Here is a 24,464-nt window from a genome sequence, read left to right on the forward strand (position 1 = left end):
TACACATCAACTGTATAGAGGACTAAATTAATGTCCATCAATGCTTGGACTGACATGTTTTTTATAAGCTATTGGCTGGTGAAATCACTTGTGGACCTAGAAATCTGTGAGTTATAAGGTTACATTAGTGTTATGGCTTGTGTTTAGATGTCCCCTCAGCTCTTTCAGAGGTGGCTGAGTCTAGAGTGTGTGATTGACTCATGGTGGGGCTAGGTCCAAGGGCACTAGAATTAAGGCGATCAGTGTTATCCACCCTAAATAGTCTGAATAAGATAAAGGGGCAGAAAGATGCTGTTAAGGTCCCTTGTTGATTTTGCTGTCTTCCACCCCCATGAACTGTTGCCCCTCTGCCACCCTGCCTTTGAGCTAGACAATTATGGACTGAAACCTCTATGAACTGTAAGCCAAATAAATCCCCCCCCCCCCGCCCCGTAACGTTGGGTGTTGGGTATTTTGTTTCAGCAATGAGAAGTAATGCACATAGCATTCTGTTCTTTGGATAGTTGGGTGTTTGTTTTTGGTGGTACTGGGGATCAAACCCAATCACTGAGGTGTATTACTGGCATGCACTATTTACTGCACCAGCTGTTTTCGATTATTTGATTATCTGGGTGCCATCAGCTATACCATATACTTCATGAATGAAGGATGCTTTCTTGTCTCATCATTCTATTCTTAGCATTTACCACAGTATATAGCATACAGAAATACATAAAAAATACACACATATTATACACTTGTGACTATTTGAGTAATATCTGCTTGCTCCACTAGACTATTGTGCTCATGAGTTAGGAATGCTTTGTTTTTTGACCAGTGTCTTTAGCATTTAGCGTAGTATCTAGCACCTGTTGGTAAGTAGTTGTTGAATGAATGAAAGCGTGAATAAAGATACCCTTTTCCTCTTGATGACAGATGACTGACTTACACAGAAGAGTTATTTCTTTGGCTTTCTGTTGAGGATATAAATCTACTTTTCAAAAATCTTAAGATATAGCTGAAGGAAAAATTGCTTTTAAGCAGGGCACTTGTAAAGAACTAATTAATAATTACTATAGAAAAAATTATTATAGGAAAAAAGCAGAATGAAACATTTTGGTAGAAAACATGAAGGTACACACACAGATTTCCTTTAGGTTTGGAGTTTCCCAAGATATATGATAGAAACTCCCTTCATGGGCCATTTAAAAATTGAACCATCTTTATAGAGAAAGAGAAAATTTGCTTTGAAATGTTTTACCCTGTGTTGGCCTTCCCTAAGCAAAATGATAGATTTGAATTTATGCATCTCTGATTTCCAGAGTCAAGAAACCTTACTATTAACATTAGAACCAGAAACTTTGCTTAGAGGTCATTTGTTTAAATCTCCTCATTTTACAGATGAGAAAGACATAAGCCACAGGATTCAGTGTCTTGGATCAGTATGACACAGACCACTGTAGGGACATAGGACCACAGAGACTCTTATTAAAAGCATGATTTGTGTTTTCTTATGAGACTTAAAATCACCTCTTCACTTGGGCCTATAGATGCCTTTGTTCATAAAGCTTGACCTTCATTTTATATAACTCTGGGACAAATCCTTTTTGCTATGTATATAGGCAGGTTGGTAATCTAGGGAATGTCTGTCTAAAAAGTTGGCAAAACACGGCTTATTACCCCTAAATCTCATCATCCTTGTGAAGATGTAAGTGTAAGAGATTTACAGAGGCACTTGGCCATGTCCAGAATCTCCTTTGCCCTAAACCTAGCGTCACTTTGGATTCCATTGGAGCCTCACATGACTGGAACTGCCCCAAGCAGAGACAGTCCTCTCATGGGGACTGAATTGCCCCATAAGCCATGAGGCTTCCTCCAGAGTCACAGAGCAAGGACTGGGATAGTGACTGACTGAACCCAGTCCATGATAGCACCACATGAAACTGATCATCCTTTTGTGGAAGGGTCAGTCTGATTGTCTTCATCAGAATATGCCCCCACCTAGGTGCTCTAGCTGGATACTTCTGCTCTTCTCTCACTTTCCCTTGTTAAGGGGCTGGCTTTATCTTTGTCCCTTCCTTAATATAAAGTCCCTTACCATTTTCTCTTTCCAGTTAAAGTTTTTTCCTGTAAACTTGTATTGTTGCTTTAGTTTACTTACCATTATCACAGAAGCAAGGAACCATGCTAGCCTATGATAAATATAATTTATTATCCATAAACCGAGGCTTTGAAAAAAATGTGATCATCACTTTTAACAAAAATCTCAGGCTATTTTAGCTGAATGCATAAAAGAAGTTATCTCGTAAATTAAAATTTAAAAACCTAATTTAAATTTAAAAGGGAGAACTGTTTTTAAACTTACATTGTAATTCTGACTTTAAAGGTAAAAATTATCTTGCTTTCAAATCGAAACATAATTTTAATTTGTTTTAAAGTAACTAGAAATATCACCTTGGTAACATGCTGTCCTGCTTCGGCCTGCTGATAAGGATCAGGTGCTGCAGGCTGCCTAACCTCATCAAATACTGAAGCAGTTCAATTGTAAAAGGAAAGGAATGTTACTTGAGTGTGGAGAGTAGAATCTTGTGGCACATCCAGTTTGTTAATTTCAAGAGTCTTGCCTGGATTAAAATAGAAGCAAAAGAGAAGATGGGGAACCCAGAATGGTTTTCAGTCAGGGAGGATGTTGATGCTGCTGAATTGCTGATTTTGCAGACAGAAATTTTATTCTGCGATTTTTTTCCTTCAGCTTTGTAAATGAGCTTCCTATTTCAAGGGAGATTTTCTTCAGGCTAGAAACCAGTATTCTCTCTCCTTTCTTTGTTCATTCTGCTCTTCCCTTTGTGATTTTAATTTCTTATTTAATCCAAGAGCTTTAATCAGCAGCTTCTCCTGGAATGCCTAGAAGCAATAACAGAACTCCCGTTTCATTTCAGATTTTAAAATTATATTTATCTTTTTCTCCTACCTAACTTACTTAGGGAAAGAAAACTCACATTTTCTGAGGACCTGTAAAATGCAGCCCTGCCAAGAGCTTCATTTTTACTGGTGACAGAAGAGGGTGGGTAAGCAGAGCTGAGGTTTAAACCCATGACTATTAAAGTCCAAGCTTTTGGCTGTCCTCCTCTGGCTAAGCAAGATTTGAAACTGTGGAACATATTTTTCAGCAGCACTCAGAATGTAGGTGGCACACATTCTTATATAATTTGTTTTATAATTATCTCAATAATGAAGTCAGCTGGGCATTTTTTTGAAAAAACTTGGCAATTATGAACTTGAGTGTATATTTTCATGGTAAAGTGACCTTTTGGGCACCGATAGTGTTTATCTAGAAGGCTTCTGCCAAGTGTGCCATTGTTTTAACTGATAGATTTGGGGAATTCAGTGCCCCTTCATTTCTGTGGCCTAAAGCCACCGCCCCCCTCCATCTCCCTATAGTTAGTTAAAGTGATGGTATTTATCACTTTTGTCTTTAGAAATGTTACATTTAGTATGTTTCGTCTCTACTGCCACACTGTAAAATTCTTAGGGCTAGCAACAATGTTTATCAGTGAATAGCAGAAAGAAGATATTTTAGCTCCCTTAGTGCTTTGGGTAGTATTTTTGAATGAACAAATAAATAACTATATTCAAGAGGAGAGGTTCTAAAAAGAGAAAAATGAAGTAGTCAAATTAAAGACTGGCTGTTTTATATCACTGAATTTAATCATAACCCTTTTCAAGATGGAGTAGGCTATAGAAATCATCTAATAACATCCTCATGAGATAGATTAGCAGAGGCCTAAATCAGTTAAGGTCTCACTGTTACTTAGTGGCTTCATGTGGACACTTTTGCTTTGAAAATGATTAAAACTATTTATGGGCTTCATGCACCATAGCTGCAAAAAAGTCTGGTCTCGGCATTGCCAGGACCAGTGAAAATATACTTGGAGCTACTCTGCCAGTTCTAATTCTCATTTTCTAACCTTTGTGATTGCCAAAAATGTATGGCTCTAGAGAGTTTTTTTCTTTCTGTTTGAACATACTGGATTTTTATAGCTGTTGAAAGCATTGCAGTTTCTAGGGCTACCTGGCAAAATTCTAGATCACTGTGAGAAAGCAGTAAGTTCAAAGACTCTGGCCTCTCCTGCATTCAAATTTCAGCTCCTCAGCTTGCTAACCTTGTGACCTTGGCAAGTTACTAAACTTCTGTGCCTCTATTTTCTCATTTGTAAGTTAGGTTGGGTAATGAGTCATAGTTATGTCATACAATTATCAGAGAGAAATGAATTAGTTCATTCATGTTTAGGGGTTTTTTTGAACCTTGGAAATGGTCAGTAAATTTTATGTTATGATGATCATAGAATACCAAATACCTTGGGCCACTTTTATTCAATCAGGATTGTAGTTTTATTGGCAAGGGGAATATTTGCTAAAATTCTTCCTGAGATTTCATAGTAAAGGCGGTTTTGAAGATAATATTTCAGTGGGGTTTGGAAGGTTTGGATATATAAATACTGGATATGAGTCCTTTCCAGATATGAAGAAATGGCGAGCCACTACAGTATTATGGTGGGAAGATACCAGGTTTGTCCAGTGTAACTGCAATGTCACATTCTCCCTGGGGAGAAATGGGCGTCTAGTCTAATGGATATTTCGGTTCAGCCCATCGAAGGCCTGAGATAGCAGGCAAGGAGCTTGGGTTGGGAGTCTGTGAATACCAAATTCCCTTTGGGAGCAAGACAGAGAGGAAGCATTAGGGAGGGGTGGGATTGAGGCAAGGAGACCAGCTGGGAAGCTATTGAGTTATTAGGCATAAAGAAGAAGGGGATGTAGAACTGATAAGACTTTGGAATTGATGGAGGTGGTATGGTCTTACACATAGATAAGTACCATTAACAGAAAGAGGAGGCTGTGGAGAAGGGTGAGTTTGGGATGGAAGGCTATGATTCAATTTTGTGAACATCAGCTTATGGTACAGTTAAGAAAACCCAAGAGGACCCCGCCCCCCACCCCCACCCCAATAGAGAACTAAGGTAAATAGTTCAATATCTGAGGTAAAATTTGGGAAATCATTTTCATGTGTGATAGTGTTGATCATATGAGAATATACGCAGTTACTTGAAACTGATCCTATAGATTCAAAAGAGACTCCCACATTCCATAGTAACATTTAAGGCAAAAGCCATAAAATGCTGGGTGTAGGAATTCAGTTGTTCTGCTGTGTGAGTCAGGTGATTCAGAGCCCCCCCTCCCTTCCCTCAATGCTTCTGGCTGCCAGCCTGCTCGTGCCACAGAGGAGGAACTCCTTTTTTCTTTTGCCCACCGCACACTGAAGGGGAGCCACTCTCCCTTAATCCTGGGCAGAGAATTAGTCTCTGACTTTGAAATTGAAGAACAGCATTATAAAGTCTACATATTTTATATCACAAATTTAGAAGACAGAGACACTAAAGATGCAACTTTAAATTTTAAAAATTCTAAGAGCAAAATGTTTTATAACCCTTCATTTTTGTATGTGGTTTTCAATGGGTATAAATATACTCTGTGGGTGTGTGGGTGACTTCTCATGTTTTGGAAAATGGTGAGAATATGAGAATCTGAGCTTTGGATTCTGGGATGAAAGCTATAATTACAAACTTTGATTCTTTCCCCGGGTTGGCTCATGGTGGATATCTGGTATCTAGAAACCCAAGAAGCTAGAATCCACAGCAATACCCACTCACCTCAGGAATGAAAAGAATCGCTGTGATGGAGAGGAGAGGGAATGTGGAGTGGTGGCTTTCCTTGCCTGGTCTTCTTTCATGCCTGTCAGAGGCTGTTCAGGGCTTTGAGGGAGCAGAAGTGGTAGCTTCTGTGATGATTTCCCTGAGCCTGATGATCGCAGCCATCATGCAGCTGTGATGGAAACAGTTCCAAATATAACCTGGGACTCATTTCAAATCCTCCCCCAAGTCTTGGCAGATGTGGTAAACACCATAAAAATACCTGCTGCCTGAACCTTTGAGGTATCTGAAGAGGAAGGGACAGGTACCAGTGGTGGGCTGGACAAAAAGCCCAGTGTTGTTGGGAGGCTTGTTGGCCTGCTCCTGAGTCTGTGTGATGGGCTGTGAGCATGCCACCCTGTTGAAGGATAAGTGCTTGCTCTTGAGTCTCTCATCGCTGCTGGCAGGTTTCAAGGAAACTATTCATAGACTCGACATCTATTCTCTGTCCCCTTGATCTCAGATCCGCAGCTGGCACTATGGCACTTAGGCAGTTTGGTGGGTTTTAGTTGTGTTTCACAGAATCAGAATTTTACAACTGGTATGGATTATTAAAAAGCCATTAAAGTCACTACATTGATGGAGCCACATTTCTGTACCTATATAGTGACCACAGAAATTTGAAAATAGAACCTCAATCTTTGAGTATTAAAAGAAATCACTCTTACAATTATATAATATAAAAATGGAAGGATAATGAAAACTAGTCTTTAAAAATTATTGGCTAAATGATCCCATACAAAGCATTTTCTTTTTTATTTAAAAATTGGTGCTGTGAGACTCTCTCAAGCTTCGATATTTTGAATATGAAGTTCATTGGTGACATTGCCAGAAACTAGGAATCTTACCTTCAAGGAGAAGGCTTTCAGTATCTCCTTTCTGGAATTGTAAACCATAACCAGGGTATTGTGATCTAAGGACCCTGGGTAAGCTCTGTTTCCCAGGAAAGAAGGCATTCACAGATGACCTTTAATGTCCATGAGATGCACTCAAAGTGTGGAAGCAGTGAAGTCACCCAGCCTTCTAAACATCTGCTAGTTGCCTTCCCCAGTCTCTGTGAGCATGTTCAGAGAGATCCTGTGGGTGCACAGCCTATGTGAGGAGGACAGGAAGAAGCTTCTCTGAGCCTCTTCAGTAAGTTGAGGAGACAGAGTCAGTTGGTGCTGAAAAGATTTAAATATGTTCCATTATGGTTGTTACAGCATTGCCTTTAGTTGGAACTCATGTATATTCTCCTCTTTGTTCTTCTCAAACAAAGCTCCTTTTGCATTTGGAAGAGTATTTAACTCTGAGTTAAAAATCAAAAGTTTTGAATGAGTGATGGAAACCATCAAAGTGTTTGGAGTTTTTGTCACTTACTTCTTGTCTGAAATAGCCACTTTTAGAAGTTCTTGTTTCCTGGGACCAATACACTTAAAACAGCAAGCGATGCCCCTGAGAGGTGGTCTGTTCTGGAAGAGAGACTGGTTTTATAGAGACAACGTGGCTTTGGAGTTGCCACCATCCTCAGTTGAGAGGAAGCTGAGAAATGTTCAGGCACGGAGAGATCTCTTTCCGTACACGACAGGGAGGACAGGAAGGAGAAGGTAGCACTGTTCCTGGCCTCTCAGACATTTCTCCTCTGCAATTCCAGAATGAAGAGCTTCGAAACTTGTCCCTTTCTGGCCATGTTGGATTTGACAGTCTGCCTGACCAGCTGGTCAACAAGTCTACGTCACAAGGATTCTGTTTCAACATTCTGTGTGTAGGTAAGTGATTCATCACCCATTGTCCCGAGAGGCTTTTGACCCTTAAGTGTTGCAGGTGTGTGACTGAGGGGTGACCTAGGAAAATGACACTTTAATTACCTTGTTTCTTCAGTAACGCAAGGCAATAATACTTGCTGTTCTTATGTCACACTGTTGTAAAAATTGAGAGATGCGTTTGGGTACATGTACGTTTTGTGATATTGTTCAAATTATTTTTATTTCTGTGGCATGGTCAAACAACTGGGCAGTTTAATATTGTTATTAAAACATTTATTTTAATTTTTGGTAGGGAGAGAGACTTGTATCCTAAGTAGGTACAGGAAGTTGAAAGAAGGAACTGAGATACATATAGTAAAAACATTCAAGAGCCTTTTTAAGAATCTGTATCTAGGGTTTCTGACTAAAGTATCATAGTGACCTCTACTGGAGTCTTGTTTTTTGGCGGGGGGGGGGGGATACTGGGGATCAAACTTGGGTCCTTGTGCTTGCGCAGCAGGCGGTGAAACCACTGAGGTAAATCCCCGGCCCCCTGGAGTCTTTTCAAAGATACATTACCTGTAGTAAGTAAAATCCAATACCACTCTAACCTTCTGCCTGCCTGCCCGCCCACCTGCCTGCCCGCCCGCCTGCCTGCCCGCCTGCCTGCCCGCCTGCCTGCCCACCTGAGCCCTACCGCCGCCGTGGTACTGGGGATCAAAACCAGGAACACTACCATGAGCTGCATCTCCAGCTTTTTTAATCTTTTATTTTGAGGGCTGGGGATGTAGCTCAGTGGCGCCATGCCTGCCTGGCAAGTGCAAGGTCCTGAGCTTGATCCTTGGTACTGGGGGTAAAAAAATTTTTTTAAAAAATTTTGAGACAAGGTCTCCCTAAGTTGACCAGGCGGCCCTCGGCCTTGGCTCCTCCTACCTCAGCCTCCCAAGTAGCTGGAATTATAGATGTGTGCCACTGGGCCCAGCTCTCTTAACTAATAAACTTAAAATATTTAAAACTTAGTTGCTCTTAGGACAGAAGTCAATCTAAAATTCTGTTTTATATTTGAAATAAATTTTCTGCCTCAGTTATCAAATTAGCCTTCTGTCCTTAAATTGGGATCTAAAATGGATCTTAGTTCATTCGTGGTAGACACATGGAAAAGTCCAAAGAGATCTGACTTACAGTATCTTTTTTTTTTTTTTTTGGGTACTGGGGCTCAAACTCAGGACCTTGTGTTTGCAGAACCACTGAGCTAAATCCCCGGCCCAAGAGAGGTGGCTATCTTTTTTTTTTTTTTTTTTTTTTTTTTGATACTGGGGATCAAACTTGGGACCTTGCGCTTGTGAGGTAGGTGGCAGAACCACTGAGCCCTCAGTATCTTTTATTCCTCAGTATCTTTTAAAAACTTTAGCTTAGGCCTCTGGCCTTAGGATTTTTCTTTCTCTGTCTAGCTGTATCCTTTTTAAACTAGGAAGAAGAAGGTTTAATAGAAGTGGGAAAAGAAGAAAATCAAAATGTAATTATCTGTTAGCCTGGAGAAGAAAAGTCCCTGGAACAGATAATAGCTGTCCCTTCACCCTGCCACACTTGATAATGACCAGGGGAAACAACAATGAAGTGGTTTGGACTGTGTTGTTTTGCCACTGTAGTCTTTTGTATAACTTTTGAGACAGATCAGAGCATTTCTGGATGTGGCCAGGTGGACCATCCTCTCTCTAAACTTGGAAGAATGTGTGTCAGGTGTGGTAGGTAGCACACGCTTGTAACCTCAGCGTCACTGAGTTCAAGATGAACCTAGGCTACATAGTGAGTTGAAGGCCAGCCTGAACTATATAGAAAGACCCTGTCTCAAGAACCGCCCCCCCCCAGAAAAAACCCAACCAACAAACAAACTTGGAAGAATGCATTAGACTCCTTGTGCAAGTAAAATGAATTTAATTTAGAAAGAGTTTGTACTCATTGTGAGAAGCACTGTAGTTTACTTAGTAGTGGTATTTTGGGGAAGCAGATGTTTTCTTTTTTAAAATAACTTTCGATTTTTTTTTTTCAGTAGTGCTGGGGATTGAACCCAGGGCCTTGCACATGTTAAGTAAGCACTCTACCACTGAGCTTGTCCCTGGCCCTTTTTAAAGCTTTTATTTTGAGATGGGCTTACTAAGTTGCCCTTACTGGCCTTGAACTTTTGATTCTCCCATCTCAGCCTCCTTAGTAGCTGAGATTACAGGTGTGCACCACCATCAAAAGCTTCTTGAGGAATTTGTTGCACATAGGCTGTGCCTGGGGTGTTGTGAAAGCCTGTCATGTAGAAATTTGCTTTGGCTGGCACACTGGACAGCCTTATTTTCTGGTATTGTGTCTTAAGCACTGGGCAAGAAAATGCCTGGAGAGAAGTGGCCAACTCACACTTTCCCTTACCCCTGCGAAAAAGCTTCTTACAATTCAGCAGTTTTTCGACATGCTCACTGCAGAGCAGGGCAGCTCTTCACTAGCATAGCAATTTGTTGACAATTTGTTGGCTTTCTATTGAAAGTACGCTAATTGTAATCTAGGCCAATTGGTATTCTGGCTTCTCTCCCTGGCCTCCTCAGCCCAGTCTCCAAGAACAGCTTCACAAGCCTACCTGAGAGCTGCTTGACCCCTGTGCAGGAGTGGACAGCCTTCCACTGGGGCTGTGTGTGTCGGGGCGGGGGTGGGGGGTGGTAGTGCTGCTCTGGTCCCTGTAGGCCACGGGTGTGGCACAGCCCCTTGTATTAGACAGCACGGTCCTGATGCTGGTGGGGACTCCTCACAGGCCACCAAAGGCCACACTGCTGTATTTGTAGAGCACCCACTACTCTCACTCTCCCAAGTGGTGATAATAACTTGTGATTCTTACATACTCTGCTTTCATTCTTAAATACATTTAAGGTTAGCTTTTCAAAGTGGTTAACAGTATATCCTTATTGTTTACAACTTTTGTCTCCCATCCTCATCCCGTTCCACAGAGATGACATTGGGATCCTCCTGGGAGGTCTACATCATTAGGTAGTAAATTGCTCTAGTGGTTGACAGTTGCACCAGTCTGTTCTCTTCCAACTGTGTTGTAAATGTCAATGTGGCTCTGCAGGGCTGAGTCCCTGTCGTAACCCACCAGGGAGGACATAATCCTGTGACATTTCCACCTTCTGTGGCTGCCTGGAGTTCTTGACTCTTTTCCTCTATCTTCAAAACCACCTACACAGTATCTGTCTGCCTATTTGTGTGTGTGTGTGTGTGTGTTTGTGTGTGTGGTAGTGGTATTAGTGAGGGGGTTGAACCCAGGACTTTTGCACTGAGCTACATCTCCAGCTCTTTTTTAAAAAAAAAAATTTTTGGTATCAGGAATCGAACTCGGAACCTTGCGCTTGCAAGGCAGGCAACGGAACCACTGAGCAAAGTCCCCGGCCCTCTTTTTTTTTTTTTTTTTATTTTATTCATTAAGTTTATTGGGACATTTTAGGTATTCAGTACAGTGACATTCATCATTGGGAATTTGTACCTTTACATGATATATCTTGATTCTTATTTTTTCCCCAATCCCCTGTCCTCCCTTCAACCCCTCCACCCCTCCCTATTTACAAAGACTTTACAACTAAGTTATTGACAGTAAATTAGCCTTAAAAGTGAGGAGTAGGAATGATCACGATACCCAGCTGAAAGCTTTAAAATTCACTAATATGTATAGTACCATGCAATTAAGAAAATTCTGTCAGCACAGAGTATAATTCTGTTTTTAATTGTTGGTTCCTACATAACTGTTGGATGGAGTTTCTACTAAATCAGAGCTCAGAATCCTAATAATCTTCATCCATGAAGACCTGCTGCCAAACATGCTGAATCAAGCCTTCAAACCTTACAGTTTATAAAAAATACAGGGACCCATGATAACATCAAATGCAGTGACTAAATCTCTGTGTGTGTGTGTGTGTGTGTGTGTGTGTGTGTGTGTGTCTGGGGATTAAACCCAGGGCCTTCACACTGAGCTACATTTAAAAAAATTTTTTTTTCAATTTTTGAGATAGGGTCTTGCTAAGTTGCCCAGGCTAGGCTTAAATTTGCAATGCTCCTGCCTCAGCCTGCTGGGATTACAGATGCGCATCACCATGCCTAGTATGACTAAATCTTGACTGGATCTTGATTCCAAGAAATGATACCTATTATAGTCTACTTTGGCTGGTATAGCAAAATACTACAAATTGGGCAACTTATAAACAGTAGAAATTTCTCAGTTTCATGGTTGGGAAGACCAAGATCAAAGTGCCAGCAGATTTGCTGCCCAGGAAAGCCTGCTTCCTGGTTGATAGACTCCTGCTGTGTCCTCCCTTGGAAGAAGGGAGGGAGTCAGCTCTCTGAGGCCCTTCTTATTTATTCATGTATTTATTTATTATATTGGATAGGGCCGGGGATCTAGCTCAGTGGTTCCACCACCTGCCTCACAAGTGCAAGGATCCAAGTTCGATCCCTGGTACTAAAAAAAAAAAAAAAGATTATTATACTGGAGATTGAACTGAAGGTCTCCCACATGCTGGGCAAGAGCTTCAGCCCTTTTTATTTATTTATTTATTTTCCGGTACCAGGGATCAATCTCAGGACCTTGTGCTTGTGAGGCAGATTCGGTGCCACTGAGCCTAATCCCCGGCCCAGCCCTTTTTATTTTATTTTAATTTTTTTTCCCATTAAGTTTATTGATACATTTTAGGTATAAAATACTGTTACATTCATCATTGGGATCTTGTACCATTACATGAGTATCTCGGTTCTTTTTTTTTCCCCCCTTCCCCTGCCCTCCCTTCACCCCCTCCACACTTCCCTATTTGCAAAGACTTTGTTTCCATTTTTTTCTTTTCTCATATTTTTTCTTTTCCCTTTTTTCCTTTCCCCTACCCCTCCCACTTCCCCTGCTCCTTTAGACCTTTTCTTCCTCTTACACAATATCAATTATACATTTTTTAAATTACAATATCAAGGTCTAGGAGACATTACCACAGATTTTACAGAATTTAAAAGGATATAGAAAGCATATTTCAAAAATCTGTTTTGAAATAAATTTGACAACTTCTAAGAAGTACCTTGGAAGACAAATTAATGAAACTAACTCTGGAGGAAATATAAAATTTGAATAGCACCTATTAAAGAAAGTATATTCCTAGCTTGAAAACCTACCTATATGACAACAGCAGGCTCATATACATTTTAACTGATAAATTATATCAAACAATTAAAGCAGAAAAAAGAAGGAACACTTCTCCCCTCATTTTAGGAACTCAACATTGTGCTAATCCTAAAACTGGATAAAGATAATAGAAGAAAAAAGTATGAATATAGGTAGAAATTCGTTTAACAAAACAAACTATTAGAAGTCAGATCTGGTAGAATGTAGAAAGTGGTTTTGTTATAGGGATGGCAGTGTTGGTTCAGCATTGGAAGATCCACCTCCAAAAGTCATCATTTTAACACAGGAAAGGAAAAAGCCATATGACCCTGTCACTAGTTGGAGAAAAGGTATTGGACTAAATTCTACAGCTGTTCATGGTAAAAGCTATCAGGAGACTAGAAGTAGAACAGAACCTTCTCAACAGATTAAAGACATGTACTCCATACTTCCAGCGAGAACACCTTATATGAATGGAGAAGATACAATGCTTTCTCCTTAAGGTGGGGAACAAGGGCAGATATGCTTACTCTTTATCTGTCCATTAAACTTTGAAGCCTAGGCCCCACCAAAATAGTCTTGGCAATAAAATGACACAATTAAGATAGGATTGGCAAGGTAGAAGCAAAATGATCATCTACAGAGAAAATACTAAGAAATCTCTAGGAGCCCCTAGAACCTGTATTTGAATTTAGCAGGATTAGAAAGCACAAGGTATATATAAAAATCCAGGTCTGTGTATACTTGCTGTAAATGAAGAATTGGATTTTGAAATTTAAAAGTTATGTAGGAGTACAAAGGACCTAGAAAAGTTAAAAAAAAAAAGTGTTGGAAGATGTTTAGTTCCTAATTTTAAGACTTCTTCTAAAGCTACAGTAATCAAGGCAGTGTTGGTATAAGGAAAGACATATAGATCATTGGAATAAAACAGAGAATCTAGAAATAGAACCACACATATATGGTCCACTGAGTTTTGAAAGATTATTTAACATTAGCATTTTATAGAATATAAACTCAATTCAAGAGCCGAGGAAGAGATAATGTTTTCAGCAAATGGCACTAGAACATCTGGTATCCATATATAAAAAATTAACCTCAACCCTTTATTTCCATACATGAAAATAACTTGAAGGGATCTATGAACCTAAATATGAAAGCCTAAAAGTACAAAACTTTAAGAAGAAATTATAAGGGAAAATGTTTATGAATTCAGGGTAGGCAAGAACTACTTAGGATACAAGACATGATGTATAAAAGAAAAAAATTGATAAATGAGATTCCATCAAAATTTAGAACTTTAAATGACATCATTAAAATGAAAAGTAGTCCTTAAACAGACCATATTTACAATGCATATAACCTATGACCAGAATATATAAAGAATTCTTAGAGCTCATTAATAGACAACCCAATTAAAAAGTAGACATAAGATGATAAATAGCCAGTACAGCACAAGGAAAGGTGTGCAACTCTAGAATCAGAAAAATACTAATCAGTACAATACCAAGATTGAATTATACACTCATTCGAGAGATGAAGTTAAAAGTTTTTAAAGCCTTGTCATGACGTTTTCTTTTTGTTGGATTCTCCCCCTTTGCGTTTAATTTGTCACGCCCAATGGATTCATTCTGCTGGGTTTCCTGGCACTGTGATCCTCATTGTCTTTTCCTAGGGTATTGTCTAAAATTTTTTGGAGTGCCAGTTTGATATTCATGAAGTTCCTGAGGTGCTCTTTATCATGAAAATTTTTCTCCATCAATTTTGAAAGATAGTTTTGCAGGGTACATCAATCTGGGTTGGAGGCTGTTTTCCTTTAGGGCTTGAAATACATCACTCCAAGCTCTTCTTGCTTTGAGGGTTTGCATTGAGAAGTCTGCTGTGATTCTGATGGGCTTTCCTTTGTATGTGATTTGTTTCTTTTCTCTCACTGCTTGTAGAATTTTGTTCTTCTGTTGTATTTCTGGAACCCTATTATATGCCTACGTATAGATTTTTTTTTTGATCAAGGCTAGCTGGAGTCCCATATGCCTCACTTATCTGTATGTCAAGTTCTTTTCCCCTCCTTGGGAAGTTTTCTGCCATCACTTCTGTGAACAGTTTTTTTATGTCATCTACACTCTCTCCTGTTTCTTCATTGACTCCAATCAGTCTTATGTTATTCTTCTTTGCATCGTCTAGCAGCTGCTGGATTGATTTCTCGTGTTCCTTTACAATTTTAAAGCAATTTTTCTTTTCCTGGTCACTAATTGCAATCTTTTCTTCTATATCTGAAATTCTATGCTCACATTGGTTCATTCTGCTGCGCAGACTTTCAGTGGGGTTTTTAATCTCCTGGAAATCTGTTTGCATCTGTTTTTTGGATTCCATTTGTTTCCTATGTTGGGATTCCATCATGTTCCTCAGGTCCTCTATTTTTTTATCTGTGTCCTCTCTAGATTTATTAATCATGTCTTGCACCATGAGCACAGTCTTTGCTATTATCTGAGAAATTATTTCTGATTTCATTTTTCCCAGATCCTCTTTTGTTGCCAGTTCAGAGAGTCCAGGTGGTTGAGGATCAGGTTGTTCCATCACATTTCCCTTTGGGGTTGCTGTAGGTGATCCAGAAGTCCATTTTTGAGGCTTGTTTACGTGTCTTCTCATTTCCATGGGGGGGGGGGTCGGGGTGTGCTTCTGGCACCCACGCGGCTCACCTTCTCTGCCCAAGGAGCTTGGATGGCGGTAGGGGAGCTTCCTTCCGGGTTCTGGGACCGGCTTACCTTCCCCCGGCCCTCTTTTTTTAAAATTTTGAGCCAGGATCTTATTGATTTGCCCAGCTTCAGCTCAAACTTGTGCTTGTCCTGCCTCAGCCTCCCAGAGTGCTGGGATTATAAGCGTGCACCACCACACTTGGGTTCTGACTATTCTTGTGTTTTGAAATTTTTCAGAGAATTGCACCATTCCAATTTAAACTCAGTTAAGACTCTCCCCTTCTGCCCAACATGCAGTCAAAAGGTAATATATAGAGTTAGGGAATTAAGAACTAGATCCGAGGGTCAGAGTGCTATCAGGTCACTGTCCCTGGCTCTTGGTCCTGCTTGCTTCTGCTGGCCCTCACATTTGGGCTTTTCCCTCCCACCAGCAGTTACCAGTTCAGCAAGCCCAAGGGAGAGAGCAAGACATTCTCACACGTTTCACTGAACACCGCAGGATTTCTGTAACTCACAGGAGGGGAACACAAGCCACCCTGGCTGGGAGATGGGGTCCATCTACTCTAAAACACAAGGGGCTCCCCATAGGAAAGATACGTTGCCAGCAAGGGGATTGGGCATTGGCCAGACACACCCGGGACGGATGAAAACAGCTCTCATGATTACATGGGTGTTTTTTTCTTTTTTTTGCATTTACACAAATGAGTTCCTGCTGTTTTATTTCTTTGCTCTTTTTCACTCCACAGTAAGTCCTGGATACCCTTGCATGCCCTCATATTTAACTCTCCAGGTTCTTTTCCATAATCTGTTGGAGCCTACCATGGTTCAGGTGTGGTTTGACTGTGCCATCCAAGGGCTCAGGTACTAGGAGCTAGGTGTTCGGTGTGGCAGTATTGAGAGATTGTGGGACCTTCAAAATGGGAGGTCTACTGGGAGGTCTCAGGTCACTGGGGTAACAGTCTCAGAAGGGATTAATGTAGTTTTTATAGGTCCTCTGTGTCAGTTCTTTAGAGAGGGTTATGAGAACAGAATAAATTTGGAGCCAGGCAAGGTGGTGCATGCTTGCAGTCCCAGCTACTTGGGAGGTTGAGGCAGGAAGATCGTTAAGTTCAAAGCCACTCTGGGAAACCTAGCAAGAAAGACCCTGTCTCAGAAAATAAATAAGGGCTGGGGACATAGTTCAATTATAGAGTGCAGGCACAGTATGTGTGAGCTGCTGGGTTCAGTCCCCAGTACAGCCAGAAAAGCAGCAGCAGTCTGGCTGAGTGATCTCCCTCCTGCATTTGCTGCCACCATTGGGATGCCATCCACCAGGAAGCCCTCTGCAAAGCTGAGCTAATGGTGGCCCATGCCCTTGAACCTCCAGAATCGTGAGCTGAGTAACTTTTTCAAAAAGTCACCCAGCCTCAGGCATTTAATTGTAGTACTGGAAAATGGGTTAATACAGAGCCCTTTGGTTAGAGTTAGCAATAGTTCTTTGGGAGATAGAGGTGTCATTATTAAATATTAACTGATCTTCAGAGGGTAGAACCTATCAAAGACCCTTTCCACTAATATTTTACAGCAAAATAGCTGTATAAGAAAAAACGTCCACTGTCAATCAGTGATTTTTTAAGAGTCTATAAAAAAGTGTTTTACCTGATCAAAACATTTGGACAGCCACATAGAGGAGTAGGTGTCATATTTAACTTCAGAGTATCCATGGTGATTTCTTTCCTACTTGTCACAGTATGCACGTGTGTGATGTTTATGGTATTAGTTTATTTTCATGTGATAAATGTGGAAGAGAATTAAGGTTTAAAAAAGAATTATACTGTCCCATTAAGGATTTTTTAAAATCACAACAGCTAAACAATCATAATTTTGTTTTGTGGCAAGAGCTTAAAAGCAGAGGAAGAAACCAAGGTAGGAACTGATCTTGGCATGAACTTAAGTCTGTTTCAGAGATACTGAATTAAATGTCTGCTATTAGAATGCCTCTTGGTTGAGTCTTAGGAATAAATGAGAGAGAGAGAGAGTTTTCACTTACCCAGGGAGAGAATTCAAGTGCTGAACTGGCTAACAGGATACCCTGGACTTAACAGTTCTCCTAGTCTTGTCTTGCTTACAACACATTCAGTCTCCAAACTGTACTTTAGTTTTAATAAAGCTTTATATGTTTTACTCAGAAATCTAAGTTAGAATTCAGCCTCTTTCACTGTTTTGCCATCTTTCTCATTCATTTTCCAAAATGACACTGACTCTGAGAAGCAGCATCAGTGTTGGTCTAGCTGTGTGTCCATTCCTCGTGAACATACAGAAGTAAATAAGATACTGTACATCCCTGTTTTTGGAGAACTTATTTATTAGGAAAGCCAAAGTAAATTAGTAATACACTTTGAAAATACATTTAAAAATCCAAGCCTAATTCTTTTGAGGGGATAAGAAAAGAGGAATAGAAAACAGATAAGTTTAAGGTTATTTTAACTGAGGCTATATTGACAACATAAATTGTAAGATTCTCCAATCAAATTTTAAACATACCAATCCTCTCTTTTTCCAGGAAAGACTGTGAAGTGATTTACAGGGTAAAATCAATGAAAATGAAATTGATCCCAGAAAATAAGATGAAGCCAAGGGTAGAGTCAGAGCTCAAAGCCTGCCATCAGGCTGCCTGTAGTAATTAATTTATGAGGCCATGCATTTGTCACTCAGCTTGGTAGTCAGAGTGTGGAGGGAATCTATCCATTCAACAGGTCATTTAGTGAGCACATATTATGTGCCGCACACAAGTTAAGTTTAACATATGAATGATGTATTATATCTGTAAAATTAAAAAACAGAACATACCTGGAGACGTTTCTATCATGAAATTTTAGAAAAGAGATATGGTGGTGATATAGTGGCTGGGCTGGGGGCAGTGGATTGATGCATGTGCTCTTGGCTTTAAGTCCCTCATGCAGGCTGTGTTACTATGCCACAGCATGGCGCATCAAAGGCAAATGTGTGAGGAATGATGGATCACAACTGTTAGCATGCTGATTACCTGGCTCCATCCACAAGTAAAATCTAGACTAGAGGAGGCCACAGACTCTCATCGCACAATTCCTCGCCTGAGTAGCCAGGCTTGCCAATTAGAATAGCTCATGCTGAATCTCATCTACAGTTACCTCCTAATTAATAATGCAGTCTTTCTGGGGGTGCCCCCCCCACCGTGTCTGCCTTAGAGCACGTGGATAAAATCATCATGAGAGTGGAATGAAAGGGGTAGAACTGCTTTCCCTGATGAAATGGGCACCATGGTCACCAGCATTTGCAGCAGCAGAAACAGAAGCCATGGATAGCGCTTCACGAGTTGACCCTAATTACTCTAATGATCATATGTTCAGGCAGATGAATTGGCAATAGAATAAAAAACAAACTGAAAAATCTACCACAGTGGCAAGTCTCAGTATAAGTGATTACCACGATCATTTCTACTTTAATATTTGGTCAGTGCCTCCTCTGTCTGTGGTACTCTGCTAGGGAGCTTTGGAATGCTCTAGTCAAGTCATTGATTTTCTGAACATATTGTTGTAGTTGTTTAGTTTGAACTGGACCCTTTAACTAGAAGGGTCTCAGTTACTCAGTGAGATACTTTTTTGCTCTTGTAGATCCTCAGTATAAACAAGGCTCTGTTTTCATGGTTCAGAGAGATGTTTGAGAAGACAATGCATTGAAGAACTTCTTGACTTTTATAGTTCTTTTTATTTCAAAAGTGTCACTTCCTGTGGAACTCCTTTTGGTGAATCACATTGCTGCTAGCATCGCTGTGTCTTAATTATGGTTCTTAAAAGCACAGAGCAGAGAAATGGAAAGCTAAACACTGAAATTTAGAGGGACAGTCGTTTTTCAACCCACTGATTACCCCCATGTTATAAGTAGGGCCTGGAATGCTAATTGTTCATAATTTCCACCTTCTGTCATTAAAGTTACTGTGGCTTCCAAAAAAAAGTGTGTGTTGTTCCACATTCACATGTACTTAATAATTTTCCATCTAGTAAAAGGAAATCATAATTCCAGCCCTGTCCAGGTAACCTAGAATTCTTGTCCTATAAATTGAAGCGTTTATTGTCCCAAGGGAAGCAGGGGAGAGGTAAGCAGGTGACTTTCTACAGACAGAACCTTTGACAGTGTGGAGAGGTTTCTTGAAGAGTTCTGCAGGGTGCCCTTGTCCATGTTGTGAGAGCAGGGAAGTCTGGGCAGCAGCTAGTTGTGCTGAGAAGGTTACACAGTGATTCAAGTGCTTCCAGAGTCACTACTGGAATCCATATGTATCCATTACATAGTAACTTTGTTTTGCTTATAGCTGCTTTGTTAAGCCATGAATCTTGATTATGAGCTTCTTATCCTTTAAAGAACACAGACTGATTTCTATTACATTTTTTGATGGAGTTTATTTGTAAGAGTATTCAGGAAGGTAAGGAAGAGAGAACACAGTCCTAGCTGCTGCACAGCCAGACCTCACAGGGATCTGGAATAACATCAGGTATCACAGAAGTTCATTGCTGATTTTCTGTTCACCATTTTAGCCCTGTTGAATACATGAATTTCCAGTATGCCATATACGGATTTGCTCTCTTTGTCCTGTATTCCCAGCCACAGTCTATCCACAGCACAGCTACTGTTCACTGAGAGCCTTTGTTGCTGCGTGGCCTCTGCTTATTTACTCTCCTCTGTACACCTGCCCTTTTCAAGCCATGACCTTATGTGTAGATTGTATCTCTCATTCAAATAGAAAAATTCTGATCAGATGGGTCCAGTGGGTACTATTATAGCATAATATAATGATCAGGTGTGCTTGGTGGCCTTTGGATTAGGGGCCTGGTTCTGGTCCAGTTATCTGTATTCAGCTCTCACCGAGGTCTCTGAGTATAATGTCTGGTTTTGCTCGTAAGGGGAATGTGGTTATGGCAGACACTTAGAATGTTATTCCCATAATAATAGATCAGAGTTGATTGGTATTCACACTAGATTCTAAGACATAGGAGGACACCCTGTTGGGCTAGTTCATTGTTGTATTCCAGAACTTGCCACAGTGCTTGGTATATAGTGGGCACTGGAAAAACACTGGCTAAATGAAGCCTGATAAAGGAGGAAATTATAAGATCTTAGATATATTAAAATGGGAAAGGTTAAAGAGTAAGGCAAAGCCAGGTGTGGTAGTGCTGCCTATAATTCTAGCACTCTGGGAGGCTGAGGCAGGAGGATCAAAAGTTTGAGCCCAGTCCTGGCAGTTTTGCAGCTTGTGGGCTGAGGTCTTTCTGTATTGCCCAGACTAGTCTCAGAATTCGTGAGTGCAGTCGATCCTCCCACCTCCATCTTGGATGTAGCTGTGATTACAAGTGTGTCACCACACCCAATTTGAACAACTTTTTGTATAGTAAGAGGCAGACCACATAAGGCTTCTGATCAGAGAAAGCACAAATCCAGAAAGACTCCATCCTACTTTAGTTTTGCATCATGTTGGAAGATAATGAGTACAATAAATAAAGAACTTCTAATTAGTGGATTTTGCATTTATAGTGAGAATGTTGCCCTAAGGCTGCAAATTCCAGAGCTTTTCTTTTCTTCCATGGAATATCATCATCCTTGATGCCATCGCAGCAGTCCTTCAGAAGAGGGAATCTTCCCAGGAACATTATCAGGATTAGGATTTGTTGCTGCTATATACTGGAATGTTTAACCAGGCTGGAAATCTGAGCATTTTTTCAGATTTAAAAAAAGAAAAGAGGGCCAGGGATTTAGCTCAGCAGTGCTGCACCTGCCTTGCAAGTGCAAGGTCCTGAGTTTGATCCCCAGTACCAAAAATAAATAAAAAAATAAAATAAAAAAAAAGAAAAGATACTTTTAGAGCTAATGTTTCTTGATTTCTACTTTCCTCTGTCCACCAATGTGTATACTCAGCTACCACTGTCACCAGCAAGGCTGGGTTTTTTCTGACTGCCAGCTGTCTTTGACTCAACAGAACTAGAATCAGGGAAGACTTTGGCTTAGTGCTTTGTTATTGGTTGTTTTCTGTGGTGCTGGGGATGGAGCCTAGTGCATGCTATGCAAGGACGCTTCCACCGAGCTACATCCTCAGACTGCTTGGGTCCTGTTTTGAAGGTTGAGCTAACATTCATCATGGCTGCATATTTGTTTCTAACCATTTATTTGGTATTGTTGTTCCAGGTTCTTGACACCCCACTTTGTTGCTGTTGATTTTTTTTTTTTTTTTGGTACTGGGGATCGAACTCAGGTCCTTGCACTTGCAGGGCAGGCTGTGGAACCAATGAGCTAAATCCCCAGCCCTTGACACTCCACTTTGAACATGAAGGACTCAATAAACATTTCATTGACTTGAATTATCATTGAATTAATAATGTCATTGTTTCAGGTCATGTAACATCATGCAGTTTCTTTGTCATAGATGTCATCATGAAAGTGGAAAACTGAATGTTTGCCAGCTTGAATTCAGCTGAATAGGGGGAAAAACCTCAGTAGGGAAGGATTAACATAGACTCATATCCATAACTGGGAAATACTAGGTGGTCAGTTTTTCTGTAACAGCAAAGCCAAGATGCTGTGTTGATGAAGGTAGCCGTTAGAGCCACACAAACCTCAGGTAGAACTCTGGGTATGCTATTTGTAGTGTGATTAGACAAAACACTTACAGACTTTACCTAAGCTTTCCTGCTCCTCTATCTTCCAAATGGAAGAAATCATAGCATCTATTTGGTGGAGTAGCAGGATTTAAATGAGAGAAGAAATCAGAAACTTGCTACACTTGGCACAAAGTAAGCACTCAGTAACATTAGTAAATACTGTTGTCAAGAGACTTGTTTTGAAGTATATAATTCTTTTTCAAAAACATGGAATCAAGTGTTTTTTTAAGGTTACAGAAATTGATACAGTTTGTTTTTCCCTTAAGTATTGTTGCCTAGAATTTCTTTTGCTATTCTAGGTCTCTTCTGGTTCCAAATGAATTTTTGGATTGTTTTCTCTAGTTCTGTGAAATATATTGATGGAATTTCAATCGGCATTGCATTAAATCTATATAGTAGTTTTGGAAGTATGGCCATTTTCACTGTATTGATTCTTCCTACCCAGGAATAAGGAATGTCTTTCCATTTTCTTATATCCTCCTTGATCTCCTTTTTCAGAGTGCTATAGTTTTCAATGTAGAGATCTTTTGATTCCTTTGTTAGATTGATTCCTAGATATTTCATTTTTTTGGATGCTATTGTGAAAGGAATTGTTTCCTGAATTTCTCTCTCAGTGAGCCTATTATTTGTATATAAAAAGGCTATTGCTTTTTGAGTGTTGACCATATATCCAGCTACTGTACTGAATCTGTCAATTAGGTTTAGAAGTCTTTTGGCTGAGTTTTTTGCGTCTTCTATGTAAAGTACCATATCATCAGCAAATAATGACAGTTTCACTTCTTCCTTTCCTATCTTTATTCCTTTTATTTTTTTCTCTTTTCTAATTGCTGTGGCTAATGTTTCCAGAACAGTATTGAACAGGAGTGGTGATAGTGGGCATCCTTGCCTTGTTCCTGATTTTAGCGTGAAAGTTTTCAGTTTTTGACCATTTAGTATGATGTTGGCTATTGGTTTTTCATAGATAGCCTTAATCAAGTTGAGATAAAGACCTTCTATTCCAATTTTCTGTAGCGTTTTTATCATGAATGGGTGTTGGATTTTGTCGAATGTCTGTTCTGCATCTCTTGAGATGATCATAATGGTTTTCATCCTTGACTCTGTTAATATAGTGTATAGCATTTATTGATTTACGAATGTTGAACCATCCTTGCATCCCTGGGATAAATCTGACTTGGTCAGGGTGTATGATCTTCTTGATGGTCCTTTGTATTCTTATTTGCCAGTATCTTGTTGAGGATTTTTGCATCTATGTTCATTAGGAAGATTGGCCTGTAGTTCTCTTTTCGGGTTGTGTCTTTCCCTGATTTTGGAATCAAAGTCACACTTGCTTCCAGGAATGAATTTGGAAGCCTTGCTTCCCTTTCAGTTTCCTTGATGAGTTTAAAGAGTAATGGCAATAGTTCTGTTTTAAATGTCTTGTAAAATTCAGCAGTGAAGCCATCAGGACCTGGGCTTTTCTTTTTTGGTAAATTTTTTATTACGTTTTCAATTTCACTCATTGTAATTGGGGTATTTAGATTTCTATATCTTCTCATTTAATTTTGGCAATTTGTATGTATCTAGGAATCTGTCCATTTCTTCTTTCTTTCCATTTTATTAGCATACAGGTTCTTGAAGTAGGTATTGATAATGCTCTGGATTTCTGACTTCACCTTTTTCGTCCTTAATTGCGTGGATTTGAGCCTTTTCTTTCCTTTTTTTGATAAAGTTGGCTAAGGGTTTATCGATTTTATTTATTCTTTTGAAAAACCAACTCTTTGATTCATTGATTTTTTTTTTTTTGTATCATTCTCTTAGTCTCCATTGCATTGATTTCTTCTCTGATCTTTATAATTTTCTGTCTTGTATGAGCTTTGGGGTTGTTATGCTCTTCTTTTTCTAGGAGCTTGAGGTTCTGCATTAGGTTATTTATTTGAGTTCTCTCTGTTTTCCTAATATGGGCATGAACTGCTATGAATTTCCCCTGTAGAACTGCTTTCATTGTGTCCCATAGATTCCTGTATGTTGTACTGGCATTATCATTTACTTGTAGAAACTGTCTAATTTCTTCTTTAATTTCCATGTGTTTGTGTGAGTTTTGCGGTTTCTTATGTCATTGATTTCCAATTTTATTGCACTATGGTCTGATAATATACAGAGAGTAACTTCAGTTCTTTTACATTTACTTAGACATGTCCTATGAGCTAGCATGTGGTCTGTTTTGGAGAATGGCCCATGTGGAGCCTAAAAGAATGTGTATTTTGATTTTTGTGGGGTGAAACACTCTGTAAACATTTATTAAGTCCTTTGTTCAATAGTTTGGTTCAGTTCTAGAATTTTGTTGTTAATTTTTTGTCTAGATGATCTGTCTATTTGTGATAATGGGGTATTGAGGTCCCCCACTACATTGTATTAGTGCTTATTTGGTTTTTTATGTCCATTAATATTTGTTTTGTATAGTTGGGGGCATTTGTATTTGGTGCATATATATTTATGATTGTCATCTCTTC

General features: G+C 39.8%; 1 protein-coding gene and 1 long non-coding RNA gene across 15 annotated transcripts in view; one reads left to right on the forward strand and one right to left on the reverse strand.

Annotated features, from left to right (window-relative positions):
- Window positions 1–24,464, forward strand: part of Septin11 (septin 11) — a 102,837-nt gene that overhangs the window by 34,507 nt on the left and 43,866 nt on the right. For all 13 annotated transcript variants that reach the window (XR_015452887.1, XR_015452888.1, XR_015452889.1 and 10 more), the window contains exon 2: window positions 7,360–7,474. Coding sequence is in view for 10 of the 13 variants with exons in the window: in XM_004848021.4 (XP_004848078.4) it covers window positions 7,360–7,474 (115 nt within the window). In the remaining 3 variants the exon portion in view is untranslated. The remainder of the gene's footprint in view (window positions 1–7,359; window positions 7,475–24,464) is intronic.
- Window positions 1,746–7,362, reverse strand: LOC110349952 (uncharacterized). 2 transcript variants are annotated; one of them, XR_002396176.2, is made up of 3 exons: window positions 7,086–7,362; window positions 5,688–5,859; window positions 1,746–2,883 (listed from the first exon to the last, which is right to left on the reverse strand). It is a non-coding gene; the product is annotated as an uncharacterized LOC110349952 (long non-coding RNA). The 2 variants fall into 2 exon arrangements; XR_002396175.2 differs by having other exon boundaries at window positions 6,575–7,362.

This window comes from Heterocephalus glaber, unplaced genomic scaffold, assembly GCF_053883595.1.
Source record: "Heterocephalus glaber isolate CG9 unplaced genomic scaffold, H.glaber_assembly_v1.0 deba00001454, whole genome shotgun sequence".
Classification (NCBI taxonomy): domain Eukaryota; kingdom Metazoa; phylum Chordata; class Mammalia; order Rodentia; family Bathyergidae; genus Heterocephalus; species Heterocephalus glaber.